The sequence below is a fragment of the Protopterus annectens genome, chromosome 1.part0 (assembly GCF_019279795.1).
Source record: "Protopterus annectens isolate FY-2018-M chromosome 1.part0, PAN1.0, whole genome shotgun sequence".
In the NCBI taxonomy this organism is placed as follows: Eukaryota; Metazoa; Chordata; order Ceratodontiformes; family Protopteridae; genus Protopterus; species Protopterus annectens.
Window position 1 is genome coordinate 1,745,601,612 of NC_056725.1, and position 18,608 is coordinate 1,745,620,219.

General features: G+C 39.2%; 1 protein-coding gene across 1 annotated transcript in view; it reads right to left on the reverse strand.

Moving 5' to 3' along the window:
* UNC93A (unc-93 homolog A) overlaps nucleotides 1-18,608 on the reverse strand; it is a 544,463-nt gene that overhangs the window by 307,530 nt on the left and 218,325 nt on the right. The window contains exon 4 of the mRNA XM_044069054.1: nucleotides 8,774-8,905. Within this exon, the coding sequence (XP_043924989.1) occupies nucleotides 8,774-8,905 (132 nt within the window). The remainder of the gene's footprint in view (nucleotides 1-8,773; nucleotides 8,906-18,608) is intronic.

The window sequence follows — 18,608 nt, forward strand, 5'->3', positions numbered from 1 at the left end:
GTCCTTACAGCAGTAAATTAAAACAGAATGCATAAACAAGGGAAAATAAACTGCACAGTGAGGTTTTAATTACTGCAAGAAAGCAATCAGATGTGATGTCTTTCTTCAATACATAAACTATTATCTGTATAGCAAAGTAAGAGTAACAGCATACAGAACTTAACATACAATACAGATGGCAATATTTCTACCTAGAAATGTCTTGCTGCATTCATGGGATGTTTCTTAGCATAAAATGTAAAAGACCATAACTGTTTTCCTGGTACCTACAAATACATCCAAATGACACAGCCCCATATTGCACTCTTAGACATTTTGCTAAAAAATAATTTCTTCAATTTTTATCACTTTGAAGTTTTTTTTCCCCTGATTACTGAGGTGTATTGACTGCAGAGCTGATTATAAAAGCTTGGGGGGGGGGGGCAGTAGGAGGTCTTGCACCATAAAAATACTATATAACAAATGCCCTTTCAGTGACTTTTTTTGTCCTAAGTACAGTTAGTTTGAGTCTTACTGATCATTCTATACATTTTTTTCTCGTTGTATAAAAGTGTAGCAAATGGCATGAGTAAAATTATTTCTGCCCTGCTACAGCATGAATAATGTAGTTGGTGACTCAGTACATCTGTACAGCCTACACTGATCTCATAACTCTCAACTGTCCAGGTTTTCTCAGAATGTCCAAATTTTGTGCCCCATAGTTTTGGTCTGCTTCTCATAAAATTTGTGGTTTTCTGACAAATCATTAAGGACTGAAGTCATTAAACAATGACAGACAATTGAGTTTTCAAACGTTAAAATCCTTCAGAAAATGCATGTTAATGAAAAAAATATTATTCTAGTAACAGTCTAAGTTTATAAGAGCAATATTTAGAATCTGACCCTGATTTTGGGCCTTTCTCCTATTATCTTGGCTTTGTCCAGAATTCTTGTGCTAAGAGTTTGTTAGGTATGAATCAGATAAGCAGAGGATACCTCATACTACATCCATCCATAATTATGAGGTGCAGCTGACTTGCTATGGTGACCCCATGAATAGCTGCTGCCATCCATAGAGTTTACTAGGCAAGCAGAGTATGGAAGTAGCTTGTCAAGCCTTTCTTTTGCATCACACATACATACACATACATATTCACCCACACACACACACACACACACACACACACGCGCGCGCCAAAGTACCATTTATATTTGCCAGTCCACCTACTACATGTCTCTAGGAGATTGAACTGCAAACCTCTTGCTACAAAGTGGCAGTACTACTCACTGCATAACTGTGGCACCCCTCACTCTCTGCACCACTGCGGCATCCCTCATACCAGGTAAATAATATTAATAAAATGCAGACAAGGCATAATCGTTTGCAGCAGATAACTAAAATTGATTCCAACCCCTATTATATTTTAGTCTCCCAACCTCTTAGTGCAGGAATTGTGGACAAAGCTCCATGCCTATCACCCACCTCCATTCTCACAAAAAGGGGTCTATCGTGGCTCTATCCAGATCCCCTTCCTGTTCTCCATATGCATCAACAAACTACTATATGGCCTTCAAAACCTCCCACTACTTCTTTACACAGATGACATGGTGATGACAAGATCCTCTACTACCTTAATAACAATCAGAGTTTCCATCAAGTAATTCACTAAAAACAAAAACCTTTTACTCTGTTCTTCCAAAACAAAAAAAAAAAAAATAATATGTGCATGGTCGCCACAGGTGGTAGAAGTGAAACTTCTGTAAGGAAATGCAATGGAAAGCAAATATTACAGTACGATATAAGCTCCTTTGCACTTCTTTACAGATGTTTCATTTCTATCAAGCATACCGACCATACACATTCTTTTTTTTATTCTATGGGTCATTTTCCCCAAGATAAGTGGAGTGGGTTCTACTAAAGACAGATAAAGTGAATAGACAGATAAATAACTTAACTCTGCTCTTTTTACTATATGAGGACAGATTGCATCCAGATGATAAATCTGAAAATGATCTGTAGTTTTCTAACGATTTTCATTAACAGGATAATAGTGGGCAACAACTGCATTTTCATTATTTGGTTTAATAGTTACTTCAGGTATATCCTCTATTGCAAGTGAAGGCAGGGTAAAAGTTATTAAAAATGTTGAAGAGAAACCACCTAATCAATTTTACCTGCTTGTTAGTCTAAAATGTATTAATGACACAAACTTTTAAGTACTAAACATAAAGGTAACAAAGAGGTGCAGTATTAGTTTAGAGCATCTTTGGATACCTTTTCACTGAAATACCTTCAAGGACATTTTTGCTTTCTTGGAAAACACATTTTTAGAAGTAATCATAACTTTTGACCAACATTACAGGGTGTTTGGGGAGGTTTAGAAATAATTAACACCTAACAGGCAAAAGATAAACATTAGAGATTCTAGTATATAATTAATGTGTTCATTTTATTTAAACATTACTTTCCGTGCAGAATTCCTTGACTTTATACAGTTGCATGCCATTCAAAACCATACAGATAGTGAGTGTGTGCATGTGGGACTGCCAGGGATCACTCACTCTTCTGTTCTCATTCTTCACTCTCAGTGTGTGTGTGTGTGTGTGTGTGTGTGTGTGTGTGTGTGTGTGTGTGTGTGTGTGTGTGTGTAACTCTGTGTGTGTGTGTGTGTGTGTGTGTGTGTGTGTGTGTGTGTGTGTGTGTGTGTGTGTGTGTGTGTGTGTGTGTGTGTGTGTGTGTGTGTGTGTGTGTGTGTGTGTGTGTGTGTGTGTGTGTGTGTGTGTGTGTGTGTGTGTGTGTGTGTGTGTGTGTGTGTGTGTGTGTGTCTGTGTGTGTGTGTGTGTGTGTGTGTGTGTGTATGTGCATGTGTGTGTGTGTGTGTGTGTGTGTGTGTGTGTGTGTGTGTGTGTGTGTGTGTGTGTGTGTGTGTGAGTGTGTGTGTGTGTGTGTGTGTGTGTGTGTGTGTGTGTGTGTGTGTGTGTGTGTGTGTGTGTACATGCTTGAAAAGCTGAAGTAGAAGTACAGAAGTCAAACTCTGTCCTTCACAGCGGAGTTTGACCATATACTTCTGTTTCACTTTTCCATTACACTCTGAGCTCTCACCCCATCCCAAAAGATGTTTCGCTTCAAAAATGTTCTTCAGCACTAAGAAAAAGCACTCAGAAATTTCCTCCCAGATACACATCATTGACTACAATAACATTCCAAAGAAGTATCAGTACTTTTAAAACATCAGGGCATCTGGTTTGACCCACCTCTGGACTTCACATCCCACTTAAAGAACGTAAGGAAAAAGATTAACACACTGCTATTTTGGACCATTAAAATATCTTCCCTTTCTTATGAGGTAATTCAGAATAGCAAAAGACAAAGACATTCTTCTCTCCTAACTCCAGTATGACCACTGATTAGTAGCTTCCAAAACTAACTCTAAACACATATAAACGATTGAGAACAGGATATGTTGATTTATCATACTTTCCCCAAAACATGAATGACTACAAAACTCTAGAAAAAGGAAAACGGCACCCGATGAAATGAAGAAGTAAACTATTACTAGGATCTCAGCTACTCAAACTTCTGTACAAACAAACAGTCCCTCACTTTGCGGCCAAGCTAATAATACTCCTCCCTCATACACCCTCAGGGGTCATGACACCTCTGCTCCCTCACTATGACCCCCCCAACGCCACGCTTCACTTTTTCTCAATTCTTGATCCAAAACTATGGAAATTTCTCCCATCCCATCTCCAACAGGCTTTTTTCTACTCACAATTCAGGGTTCAATTAAAGGTTCACCTAAAGAACACAGCCCAATGCGAATGTCATCTACCTGGCTACATTACATTTTTCTATTTAGTCTGTCTGTTCTCAACTTCCTTTTGGACCTCCACTGTTTAAAATTCTACAACCTACTACTGCCTCACTTTTGGACAAGCAATTACAATTGACTTATCTATAAATACTTTCCTTTATACATAATGTACAGAACTACCTAAATTACAATGCTCTCACTGTTATATTGCTGCTCATTTATTTTGCTATTCTGCAAATACCTGCTTTTGTACATAGCCATTTAGACCATCAGCTGCTATGTGTACTGTCTGTATTCGCTGTGAGTACAGCAATGCCCTCTCTGTTGTTGCATTTTGCCTGGACTGAGGCTAAAATTAGTAATTTGTGATCATTTGTAATCAGAAACCAAAACCTGCTATTACTGGACATGTTGGCATTTAGAACACTCCAGCATCAAATGTGAGACTTAGTAGGAGTGGAACAGAGTGGGAAATTTGTAAAATTCTCATCAGCATTACCTGAGTGCCAGGTGACCATGGGAGGATTTTAGAGGATAGTGTGGCTTCCTGTAAACCTTGGTGCCAGAGACTGTAAATAATTCCTACTGAGGTTCTTAGTAATGAGGATGCAAAATTCTACATTATGTGGAAGAGGCAGCACTCAATGTGGCAGGTTAGAATGTGATGTAGACAGAATAAAAAATACATGGGCCTCATACCCTAACAACAACAGCAGTATACACATCTGAAAGATGTGCACACTGTGTCACTGGTTTTGTGGATGGGCAAACCCAGTGGTTGACTATAATGGGGTGATTTGGGTGTCTGCCCAGGGCTGACAGCTCTAGGTGGGTCAATAGCAGCTACTTAATGTCTGCAATGAAATAAAATGCTTTGTTATCTTCAGCAATGCTAACTCATTTAACTTAAGTTAGTGCAGTGCATAACAGTCAGCAGTGACTGATAATTTATACTAAATATAATATTTGTTTAAGAAAAAAGGTTAAAAAGGCACAGCAGGTATTTACATCTGTATACTCGCAATGCCTACCAAATGCACATCTGCAATACCAGCAGTGATGCTGTCCTGCTAGGGACCATTTATTTATTTGAAAGAATATTCCTGATTACAGCCCAAGGAGACTGTAGTAAAGCAACTGTAAATTCTGCTTCTTGCCATCCCATGATTCATTGAGATAACACGGGGCAGAAAGCCCAAGGAGTGGTATAGGAAACAGACATGTAGCACAGGGGTCCACTTTTAAATGCCAAAATCTTGATTTTTAAAAAAACGAACCCAAAGCATCGAGATTTCGATATCTTGACATTTAAAAGTGGGTGAAAAAAAGACAGACACCTAAAATAAAGTGTTTGCAGGGGGGCAATCCCCCCTGCACCCCCCACCACCCTACTTCAATATACCAACTCTGAGATTGCGCTACAGTGAACGGCAATGCTCCTGTTACACTTACCGTTCTCTTCACTGTAGAGCGATCTTGGAGTTGGTATGTTTAAGTAGGGGGTGTGGGGGGTGCAGGGGGCTTGTCCCCCTGCAAACACTTTATTTTGATTCATTTGTGGGTTTTTTTTCACTTTTAAATGTTGAGATACTGAAATCTCTGTGTTTTGGGTTCATTTTTTTAAAACTCGAGATTTTGGCATTTAAAAGTGGACCCATAGGATAGACATGTTTTGGAACAGTATGACCACTGAAGCAAGAGGTAAGGATTTTTTTTGTTTGTTTGCTTGTTTGTTTTTTTGAAGATCCTGGCAGGTAACCAGATATTAAGTTATCAAGTGTGTACACAGCCACCCTTTCTCTGGATTCCCAATGCCCCATTGCCATATGTTTACTGCTGAAAGCAAGACAGCAGAAAATCCAGGACAGCAAATAAATCCGTTGTAGAGAGTCATGTTTTTGAAGAACACGGCCACTTTAACTTTTTTTTTTGCTTTGTTTGTTTGTTTGTTTGTTTGTTTAGATCCTGTATGATGTGCATGCCTGGTCAGCCTTTGTTTGGATTCCTGTTGCCATATGTTTAATGCTGAAAACAAGGATACAGAAAACAAATGGGCATTTGTCAGCATAGCCCTCAACTTCATTGCCAAAAATAACTGGGGGGAATCATGTTACCATGAAGTGTACACCTCATGTACATGTAGCAGTAACCGTTTTGAATTCACAGACCACCCTAATATGGTGATGCTTGGTGTGCATGTGCTAATGTACAGCTCTGTGTAGGGCTGTCTCTAAAGCTGCGCTATATGCTAATGAGGCAATCAGGGGAGAGGCATATGCGAATTAGCTATGTGGTCTCTCTTCCCTACAATCACCAACAAGAAGGCATCTACACACCATGTGATTCACTAACCTGCCATGTCACAATAGTAAACTCAGCCAAAAGGCTGGGTTTATCCATCAGAATATAAAACACTTTGTGGATCTGGGAGTGTAGGAACCACTAGTCAGCAGGGATACTAGATGTGTGCCATAACATTACCTACAGCAGTACTGGGATCAAGGGTTGGGGGGACCACTAGCCACTAGGAATGCTACATTTATGCATTAATGGCACCTAAACTAGTATGGGGATCAAAGGTGGGGGAACCACTAGCCACCAGGGATGCAACACTTGTGTCTTAACAGCATCTAAACTAATATGGATATCAGAGGGTTGGAGGAGTCACTAGGATACTATACTTATGTCATAATGGCCTCTAGACTAATAGAGAGATTGCAGGTGGGGAGAACCACTAGCCAACATGAATACAACACTTATGCCATAATGGCACCTAAACTTGTATGGGGAATGGAGTTGGAGGGGAAGTACTACACATCAGGGCGCACTCTAAAGACCCTTAATGGCACTTAAACTTCTATGAGGATCAGGAATGGGGAAATTACTAGATACAAGGGATGTGACTTGCAAAAGGAGATACAGGGGAAGGATAGACAACTCAGGGGTATTTACAGGAACTGTGAGGTGTGTGTGTGTGTGTGTGTGTGTGTGTGTGTGTGTGTGTGTGTGTGTGTGTGTGTGTGTGTGTGTGTGTGTGTGTGTGTGTGTGTGTGTGTGTGTGTTTGAGCACAAAACATAGCTAATTCAACCAGCACTATGAACCGTACTTCTCAACCTGTTAATGCAAGAAATCTGGATGAACCCTGACGTAATGGAGTGACAAAAGCCCAAAAAATAGGGACAGATTTAAATATTGATCTTATAAACTTATAATGACAGAATTTGTCTTCGTCTGCATTCTTCTGAAGAATAGGAAGTCTGAAACTCAAATATATGTCGTTATTTAGTGACTTCAATTCTCAGATCATCCCAGTGATTCACAAGAAAACCACAGATTTTATGAGAAACAGACTAAAAATATGAGATAAAAATCTGGATAGTTTGTGAAAATCTGGACAGTTTAGAGGTATATGAACCAGCACCACGGGCACAATGTTGCAGAGAAGCTGAACATGCAGGCTCAAAAAGAGCCTGTGTCAATTTTTCTAAAATTAAGGCCCCAATGAGAAGAAATAGGCTTCCTTGGGAACCTGAGATGCAGGACGCCTATAAGAAACTGTTTGACCTCAAAGCAAGAACACAAAGGAGGATTCAAGGGCAGACAGGCCAAAATAGTTGTCAGATGGACCTTTACAGAAGAACAGGCCAAGCCAGAATGGAGCAACTCACACAAATAGGCGACAACCAGAGGGACTTGGTTATGAGCATGGCGACAGACCAAAAATCTCTTCCATTTGGCAAATAAGACTTTCTGGTTGCAAGTTTTCTTCCCTCCTGTAAAACCCTGAGCATGTTATATATTTACCATATTTATGAGTGTTCATTTATGTGATGCATTGTGTCAAAAAGGGAAATAAATCAGAAGTTAAATGTTGAAATTGCTGAAACACAATTTCAAATTTGACATCTTCGCACTACGGTACAACAGCACTCCTGAACATTCATCCATTCAATGTCAGAAATGGAAATCCAGAAGGACATTAGTGGTATATAGCTCCAAAGTGCTATGAGCCTGATACTCATGTGTAATGAGTAGTTTTCATGTCACTCAGTGCCACCTTCCTATGCAGAGCACATTTCTATGAATCCCAACTTCCATGTTTTATTATGTTGAAATAGTTGTGTTTAATAGAGGACGATAATCCAGGTCATTATGAAAACAAATTAAATCAGGTGGATTATTAGACCATGTTTGCTATAACATTTAATGGATGACATCATGCTACTCACTGCCACCTTCCTGTGCAGAGCACATCTTTATGTATCCCAACTTCCATGTTTTATTTTATTTATTTAACATTTGTTAACCAGGAAAGTCTGACTTGGAACAAAGCCAATTTTCAGCAGAGTCCTTTGGAGAAATGCTCTAGATGCATGTCTTTGTAATGGGGGAGGAAAGACATACAAACACAGAGAGGACATGCAGGTTCCACACAGAAGGCACCCCAGCCAAGAATCGAACCAGAGAACCTCTTACTGTGAGGTGACAATGCTACCGCTGCACCACTATGTTGGTATAGTTGCATTTACTAGAGGATGATAATCCAGGTCATTATGAAAAATTACCACATTTTGCTGTTAATGCAATAAAATCAAACAGATTTTACAATGCTTATACTCAACAAATCTGAATGGCAATAACAGCTTTCTGAGTTTGTTTGCTACAGTGATTCTGGCACTATAACATTAACGAGGATGATAATCCAGGTCATTATGAAAAATTACCACATTTTGCTGTTAATGCAATTTTACATACCATTTTCACCATATATACATTAAAGGCAGTTTTTGTATGACTGCGATAAATCATCATGTGATAATGAAATTAAATTCTAGTTCCTCATATTAAAGTAGCAATGCAGATTCAGAGCAAAGATAAAGCTGATTAGTTAATGCTTGCAGAAACAGAAAGTTTGAAAAAAATGTGATATTTCATAGCACAGAAGAAAAGGTGAAGCAGGTAATCGGAATGAATTTACCAGTGTAAACTCCTAGAAGGATGTTTATCAGCTCTGGAGGTGGTCGACTGGATGTAGCATTGTCAGACTGCATGGTGTTATCTGGGCAGTCACTTGCTCCACAAAACTGTAAGGCATCTTCTGTGAAATTAGCTGGAAAACATAACAATTACAATTAAATTAAGAAAACTTACAGAACTGGCAGTCATGTGTATTAAACTAAGGAGGTAGTATCACACACACACACACACACACACACACACACACACACACACACACACACACACACACACACACACACACACAAACACACACACGTATATATTATGCATGGAGTGCCATATCAGGAAAAAGACAAGCTAGTTAAACACCACTGTAGCACAAGACTGGGACCAAACAAAGACTGACATTATTTCTGGTATCTGTTCTGATGTACTGTGCATGCTATGTTAAATGGGTTTAACAAAATAAGCAACAGAGATGTCCGTTGCTTATTTTAAAAGCAATGGAGATCTTACGCCAACCATCAGCGCACACGCTGATGGCCAATCACGCGGGGGTCATAGTATTAATAACACTTAGAAAAGTGTTTAACAATTGTTAGGCACCTTTCTAAGTGGTGCTAATATCGTGTGGTGCACTTAGCACTAAGGACTCAGTGACAGTCTCTAAATAACAGTGGCAGAAGTAAAAATAACTTGCCTGGCCATTGTGAACTTGTTACATTTTCTGCTAAATCATAAAGAATTACAGTCAACCAAAAATGCCAGAAACAGTTTCATGCTTGTTATTGTTCAGAAATGCATGTTGCTGTGAAACCTGTCCTTTTAGTGAATTAGAACAATACAGTATTTGAAAACTTTGTCTTGGTTTGAACCTTTGTCCCACCCATAAACATTAAACAAAGTAAGATGACTGATGTTCTGCTACTCTCAGTTTGATTGTGCTAATTAACAGCATTACAAGTTTTCCAAGTGGGTAAAACACTTTGCACTTTTGTTTGTCTGTAATGGGATACAGTACAAAGTGTACACTACAAATAATTATGATTGGGTTTCTGACTGTGATCTTTACTTACACATTCTCAGCATTGATGCCAAGGTTCACCTCAAGAGTAAATTTCTTAGCATCCATGTCTCAAACACTTAACAGAGTTGCAATCAGAGAACCAATCATAATCCTTTCCCTCTATCTCTCTATAATATACACACACACACACACACATATATATATATATATATGTGTGTGTGTGTGTGTGTGTGTGTGTGTGTGTGTGTGTGTGTGTATGTATGCATGGAAACACACATTATTAGAGAATGTCTGTAATATCAAATATGTTTCCTACCAGCAGAAGTGATCGGATACTCATTTGATCGCTTCTGCTGGCAATACTTTGTGGGAGATCACGGAACAGCAAAGAATGGGTACTTACCCTTTCCTTACTGTTGTGTGATCTCAGAGCTGGTATATATAATTAGAAAGAGTTGTGGGGGGCAGTCCTCACATGGGATTTCAGGAATTCTTGCCCACATTAAAAAAAAAAAAATGAGTTTTATGCATACCTCTCAAGTGTACCTCATTATGAGGAACGTACCTCATTTGAGGTCTTAAAAGGTTCATGTTCCTTGAAGTTACACATTGAAAGGCTCTGTCACACATTCAGTGTTAGGAATTTTTTTAACTGATACCCATGGTAAATAGAAATGAATCATATTAATTCATTTAAAGATCTTTTTTACAAGTAAAACCAACATATTTGACCATCCTATGACCTTCCTAGTTGAAGTTGCTAGTAAGCTATTAGCAGGTGTTCCACATTTTGTCCGTTTGTTCCACATTATGAAGGCAAGTGTTCCTAATTTTGGAGATGGAAGGTTGAGAGCTATGGTTTTATGTTGTTCACATTATTTTGCCTTTTAGTCATATGGGATTAATGTTTTGATGTTCTCTGTTTGTATATAGGCAGTCCCCGGGTTACAGACATCTGACATAAGGACAACCCATAGAGAAGAACAGCCTGTCGTAATCTCGGAAATAACGTGAAAATAAATAAAACTCCTTAAAAGTTGCCCAAATTTTACCTTGAAAATGAAGAATTATGCTGTACTTTCCTTTTCCCTGTCTTCCCCATTTGGGAAGCTGCTTGCACTTCTTGTTAGAGCAGTTACTTCTACCTTCACGGAGAACAATCCGATTGGTTATGAGATCTCTGTGTTGGTGATCTGATTGGTCAAGACCACTGTGTTGTACAGTATTGAAGCAGTTACTGTACTGTACAGTAGAATGGGTAAATGACATTGTGGCTCACTATGGTCTAGGTGACAGTAGGAGGTCTGAAAGAGGTCTGAAAGTTCTGGAAAGAGTGGAAATATTCATGGGCAATGCCTGTAGTACAGAAGTATGAAGTGAAGCTTAAAAAGAGGCAATTTTAACATTTTTTATGTAACGTTCTACTGTACTGTACTGTTATTACACTGTACTTACAGTATTATTATTATTATTACTAGAGTATTATGTTTAAGATTTTTTTTTTATTTGGAAGTGTTTCTAAAGTGTTTTATATACAAAGAAAAGTAAAATAAATACTAGACTGAAGCAAACATTTGACTAAGTGACATTTAATAAGAACCATATGTACGTGTTTAGACTTACATACAAATTTGACTTAAGGACAGACTAAAAAAAACAGATCTCGTCCTTAAACTGGGGACTGCCTGTATTTGGACATCTTCGAAGAACATCCATGTGTGCACATACATACACACACACACACATACACACACACACACACACACACACACACACACACACACACACACACACACACACACACACACACACACACACACACACACACACACACACACACACACACACACACACACACAGTGCACCTTATATTGTGTATTGAATGTTTGTAAAATGTTAAATGCAGAATTTTTTTTCTGGACGGAGAATTCATCCTTCAGTCCGTGTATAAAAGGTATCCAAGCTCTCTGGACAGTGTTCATCAAAGAGGTAAATACATGAACAAAGAAGCTAATTTCATTGAGAATAGCCATATTGCTTTAGGGTTGTTCAGTTGATTTTTTATAATGCCACAATGCACCACAGGAGTGAATACCGATATGCAGAGCAGATTACATGGGATAATTTCTCCAACCATAAGAGCTTCACAGTATCTGTAACTTTATCAAACAGCTTCAGCTCATACCTTTTTACAGGGACTTAGGAAGTAACCTGTCTGATAAACTGTCCTCATGCTCTTCAAGACAAATGTTCCTCTCGGCAATCTTCTTCAGGCCAAGAAGTACACAGTATTGTCTGCTTTAAACATACAAATTCAAGATTACTGCTTGAACTACTAGCAATACTCCCAAAAGTACAAAGCACTACAGGCAATAATAATAAAGGGAACAGCAATACAGATGGAAGGAAAAGTCTTCCAAAAAGCAGTCAGTGGCCACTGATACACAGTCTATCCTACACCCACACCCCAGCACTCTATAAAATAATATTTGTAATCATATGAAATGAATAGAAAAAATGCATGCATTGGTTTAGCAAGACCAGCAATTGCATATGGCAGCTATTTTGGTACCCATTTACAAAACTAGTCGGCTGAAGTAAGACAGCACACAGTGTGATGTAGATTCACCAGACTGATCTGCAGAGCACAGAAAGATCATTTTTGGGGAGGGAATAATTACGCTTAAAAAATCGTGTAAGACTATCCTTATGCACCATGGTGCTGGCTAACTACATGTCTAAAGGAATTCATACCCCAAGGAGAACACCCAAATAACTTTTGAATAGTGATAGCTTTTTTTCATGCACTGTATGAATGAATTAATAAGTTTTTTCAAAGTTTTACCCTGAAATGCACTTACAGTTATAAGTATAATGCCAGAACATAACTGAATGGCAACAAAGTTTGCAAGTTCACTATGCCACTTATAGTTCCTTTTTATACTGAATTAAATTCCATGAATTTGACTTTGATTGTCATTGCATCACGAAGAGAGTCTTCAAAGGTTATTTAACAAACACGAAGAGTAAGAAAATAATGCAAACAAAATGAAAGTATAAACCATCGATGGTGAACCTTTAATACGTGTGTCAAAGGTGACGCCACAATGGTTTGGGTGACACGCCAGCATTCACCAACACCTAAGAAACTGCTTTTGCATTCATTGCTCATGTGAAGTGCATTGAATTATTTTGTGTCAGGAGCCAGTTCAACAACACTGCTGCAAAGGTAAGGAAGTTATCAACCTCAGACTATTTCGATATACTTTCTCGATAGAGTCTGCAAAGGGCAGTACTGCCAGTGTTTTCTCTTCTTGGTTACACTTCTGCAAAGGGCAAGTATTCTGCATTTATACAAGTGTGCTGTTTTACATTCCTCTCAACTGTCCCTCTTTAATCCCTCCTAAAACTGGCAACTGTTTACACTTAATAATAACAATAATTAGATTTATAGACTTATTTTACTTCAGAAAATGTATATTAATTCATGTTAATTTTTTTCTGTTAGTGTCTCAGATTAATAGTACTAGCAGTTTAAAACTGTCCATGTCTCTTATTTCTAGATTTGTCCCTGATTCTGTTGCGATTTGTCCTTGATGTATTGAGAGCTATGCTGTTTTATTTATTTTTATTTTATTCTATTTTATTTTATTTTTTTATTTATTTTTGTTTGGGAGGATGACGCCAGCATGGTCAAGTTTGATACACCAAACCCAAAAGGTTCACCATCACTGGTATAAGCTATGCATCTCTCTCAGAAGTAATGGCTGGATGATAGTGCATGTACCCATATTTATAACAATAAAATCAGTAAACATCTGCAAACATTGCTATGAAAGATAACCCAAGACTGCTAGAGGATCGACTATTCATTTATTCTCAATATGGAACTCAGTAATTTAGAAGTGTATTTTCAGCTTCTCTTTATTATTACAGGCTATATCTGTATCCATTATAGTGTTCTTTTATTTATCTGTTTTAAGTTTAATAGGATGGAGCTGCACATTTAATTTTCTTGTTGCACTTGGGATACTAGTAGCTGATTTGCAACTTCCTGATATATTTTATAACATCTCATACAAGCTAAAACTTTCTACATGACATAACACTTGCAAAACTCTTTATAATGTCACCATAACAGAAAGATATGCAAATCCACCTTGAGAAAGGAATGTCTAGAGAATTTAATTTGCACCTCGTCAGACTAAGATGGATTGGATTATGTGCTACAGCATTGTGTTGTCATGGTTAAATGCAATATACCTGTTTCTCCTATCATCTAGGAATGCGTACATTTTAAGTTTGCTTTTTTCTCTCTTGCTTATCAAATGTAGGATGCAGATACACTAGACTTATCTATATTCAACAGACAGTGATTTATAGGGACATTGTATGCAATAGTAACTTGTTCTCTGTAAGTTATTGACAGTGGAGAAGTGATTTAATACAAAACTTTAAAGCACTGAAGGACCCATTCTTGTGGTAATATTTACTGTTGCAATCTTATCATAAGATTGATAGAACCATTTACTGCTTTAGGGAAATGGAAGTGGATAAATGGAACCATCACCAGATTGTGTAAAGGCCTGTGAAAAATCTCATCTCTTTTAAGGCAGACCTGTATGTGTATGGTGCAGAAACAATTGCTGTGATATCTAGGCAGGTAAACAAAGCATTTACCTGTGTCTATGTTTCACTGTATTATGATCATAGGATCATCGCAAGTTACTAGGCTACTGGCACTGAGGCCCTTATAAGCTTAGCCAATAAATTAGCCCATGTTCCCACAAGTCAGCACCCAATGCCCCATCCAGCAAGGACACAGGTGGAATTCCAGGGGTGTATTTTCTATTCCCATCCAATTATCCAGGTTCCTCTTAAAGAGAGATAATAAAGTACTCTGCTTGATGTGGAGAATGACTTTATTCCACAGATGGGGAGTCTCTGGGAAACTAATCTGTCCCATCAGCAAGTCCTATTGATGTCGCAGACCAAGTTGTGGCTTTGCGTGTGGGTCCGTGAGGGGAGTTTGGCTTGTGGATATTCAGCAATTTCATCAAGGTGGGGTCAGAGATTGCTCTGTATGCTAGACATAGATCACCTCTGAGGAGTCTGTATGAGATCGAGAAGAGAGACAGGGCTTTTAGCCTATCTGTGTAGGATAGATTTTTTAAGCCCTGGATTCTCCTGGTCAGGAACCTCTGTGGTCCCACCAGCTGCTGCCTGTACTTCACAAGGTACATGCTGAAAGGGGTGTTATAGTCAATGATGGGCTTGATAAGGGAGGACTATAGGAACATTATGACTTGCTTGTTCCTGGAAGAAATACCCTTACTAATGAGGTGAGCCATGTAGAAATCTCTCAGTACAATGGAGGCAACATAGTGGACAAAAGTTAGATTACTGTCAACTTGGGTGCTCAGGTCTCTCACAGCTGTTTGCATGCTTAGGACATTGTAATTAATTTAATAATTTGTGGAGACATCACTCTCCCCAAAGGGGATGATGATGCAGTTTTTGACATTTAATTTGAGGCAGTGTTTCTGGCACCAGTCATTTGTCTGGGTGAGACCCTCTAGTAGTATGTCTACATCACTATTGGAGTTGCTGACACCACCCAGCTTGCAGTCATCTGCAAGCTTGGTTGGCCATAGACCTCTGGTTTTGGCTTGCACCTAGGAGAAGTATATCCCAAACAACAGGGGCCCCAAGACCGATTCATTGGGTATACCTTTCATCACGGGTCTACTACTTGAGGTAGATTCCCTTATTTTGACTGAACAACCTCTATCAGTGAACCAGTTAGCTACTCATCTGGTCACATATGGATTTACGCCAAGCTGGGATAGTTAATCTATTATGCCCGAGTGGGGAACACTGTCGAAGGTTTGGCCAAGTCAAGGTAGGCGGCATGCACTATCTTCCCCTCGACCATGGCTTTGATAACTGAGTCAAAGAAATCTACCAAATTTAACAGGCATGATTTCCCCTTGACAAAACCAAACCATGTGGGATCAAGTGTTTGGAGATTGCCAATGTCCTTGTTAATGTGGTCCATGATAATGAGTTCCATGGCCTTCCAAATCAGGCTAGTTAGGCCTATGTGTCTATAATTACATGGATCGGTGGATGCTCCACCTTTGTGCAGAGGGATTATGGTGGCCATCCTCCACTCGGCTGGTATGAAACAGATACTCAAGCTTAGGTTGAATAGGGTTCCTAATGGTGCTGTGAGTTCCTGCCTGAGTTGATGCAGGATGCAGCCTGGGATGTTATCAGGTCACATGGAATCTGTGTTTTTAGCCTTTGAGAGGGCTGTAATGACTTGCTCCCTAGAGATAAGGGGTGGGAGGCAGGTGCTGGGGATATCCTGGATTACTGATGGGGGGACAGAGAGGTGAAGTTTTCACTGAACCTGTCTGCCAGCAGGTTGGCTATATCCACGGCATTTGTGTATATGGTGTCCTTGACTATCAGTTCTGAGCAGGACATATGTGAAGAAGGCCTTGTGATTGTCTTTAGTAGATGTGGCCAATTTGGACTTGAAATTAGCTTTGGAGGACTACACTAATACCCTTAGTTGCCTGTTTAGGCCAAGGAAGGATTGCTTCCAATTTGGCACCTGTTCGTTCTTGGTCCTGGACAGTAATTTTTTCCTTTTGTTATAGAGTTTTTTTATATACAATGTCCACCAGACAGGTTTACTCTTCCTTGTGGAGGAGGATTTTGTCCTGTCAGGTATTGTTGAATCCATGCATTTGCATAACTGGTTGCATAGTACTTTGGTGTTGGATTGGACATTAGTGCCAGGTCCTACTGCTGGGGAGGGGGCTATGAAGTTGTTTAGGCCTTCCCTCAGGATGTTGTAATCATCTTTGGGGAAGATTTTTTTGTTTAACCCTACCTGGGGGGGTAGGGGAGATGGTGACTTTGAAGGTGACTGCTTTGTGGTCTGATCTTACCAGGGATGATGACAATACGGGGGTGCTGCAGCAGTTTTCTATGTTGGTTAGCACCAAGTCTAAGATGTTGTCACCGCATATGGGGATGTCAACCAGCTGATCCAAGGAACTGGCATTCACAAAGTAAAGGAATCTTTTAGCATTTGTGTTCTGGGTCAAGTAGTTCTTCCAATCAATGATTGGGTAGTTAAAATCACCCAGAATCAGTGTATAGGGTTGAATCTTAATAGATTTAAGGAGGTCCAGATAGGCGGCATGGGCATCCTGAGTCAATGCTGGGGGCTTGTAGTTAACTATGATTTGAATAGGGGTCTTGTCAACCATTAACTGCACCTGGAGCATCTCCTGTGTGTCATACTGTTTGACCAGTCTGGAGGTGTGTATATCTTTAATATATAATGAAACACCACCTCCTTTGGATTTGCTGCCCTCAGTTTGGTGTCTGTATGTATGATAGGATGAGTAATCTGGTAAGGCTGGGGTGCTCTCAGCAGCTTTGAACCAGGTTTCTGTGACTGCACAAATGTCAGCATCTTCCAGGGTTAAGAATGCTTGCATTGAGTGCAGTTTCATGTTGAGATTCCTAGCATTCAACAGCATGACCGTCAAATTGCATTTAGATGAGACTGTGAGAGTAATGAACAGGTTAAAATGGATTTCAGTGGATTTTTTTCTGAAAATGTAAAATAAATGTTCTGTATTTCAGTGTGTATAGTACACACAGTTAACTGACTTGGCAAAAACATATAGCTTGGCATTCATTGTTAATAAGAATCAGAAGTAAAATATTTTATTTCTTATAAACCATGCAGCTTGTGAAATTTATTATCTACAAGCAGGTCAAGACGAACTCTTGTATGCAGCTGTGTCTCGTCAATATGATACGCAAATTAGGCCATGGACAAAAAAAGAGTTATTCTTCAGGAGCAGAATGTTTAAGATATGGAAAACAAACTGTCAGCAGACCAGCTTGAGAGGAAATACATATTTGGGACTGTTTCTTTTGTATGAGAGACTGATTATTCTAAGCTGAAGCATGTTTTGATGTATTACCTTTCATTGTTAAACTAGATGTCAACTTCGTATGCAGAGTAAATGAATGTCGTAACAGCAAAATGTTTCAGTGTTTTCATTGAATAAAGGTACAGACACCTGAATAGTGTAGTACAACTTTAATCTTAACACTCATATTGGTAGTTTTGACCTCAGGACATTGCCACTATGGGAAGCAAGAGCCTTTGCCAGGCTCCTGAAGCCCAAGGTAGACAGATGCAGGTCATCTCTGGCAAAGCATTGTGGTCTGTCAATTACCTTAGAATGACACCAAAAACTAAGCCAATTGTTAAAGTCAACCATTTTTTGTTTGTATTGAGGCATCATTCTGGGTGACGGTAGAATGCTGCTTAAGGCTAGTGACATACCTGCCTGGAACTCATATTAGGTGAGCTCGATCATGTCTCTCTTCATATAGTCCAGAGAGGTACATCTCAAGTCATTAACACCAACATGTACTATGACAGAGTCATAGCAGTACTTGCTGAAGGACTTGTGTGCATGGATGATGTGGTGAATTCTGGCATCTGACAAAATATACCATGACTTTCTCCTTATCCAACCTAGTGAGGGGCACATGTGTGTGTCTCATAATGGTGTCTCCTACGATTAATATATTGGGTTTATGGTTGAGCCCTGATGGCTGTGAGACACAGGCATGTGGACTATGTGTGGTGTATGGTGTGGTAGGCTGTGGAGTGTGCATGTGTTTTTGTCTCGGAGGTCTCTTTTGTTTAGGTATGTTTTTGTTAAGAACCTCAGCATGTGTGGGTGTGTGTTATGTTGGAGTGGGTGATGTTTGAGGTGTGGTG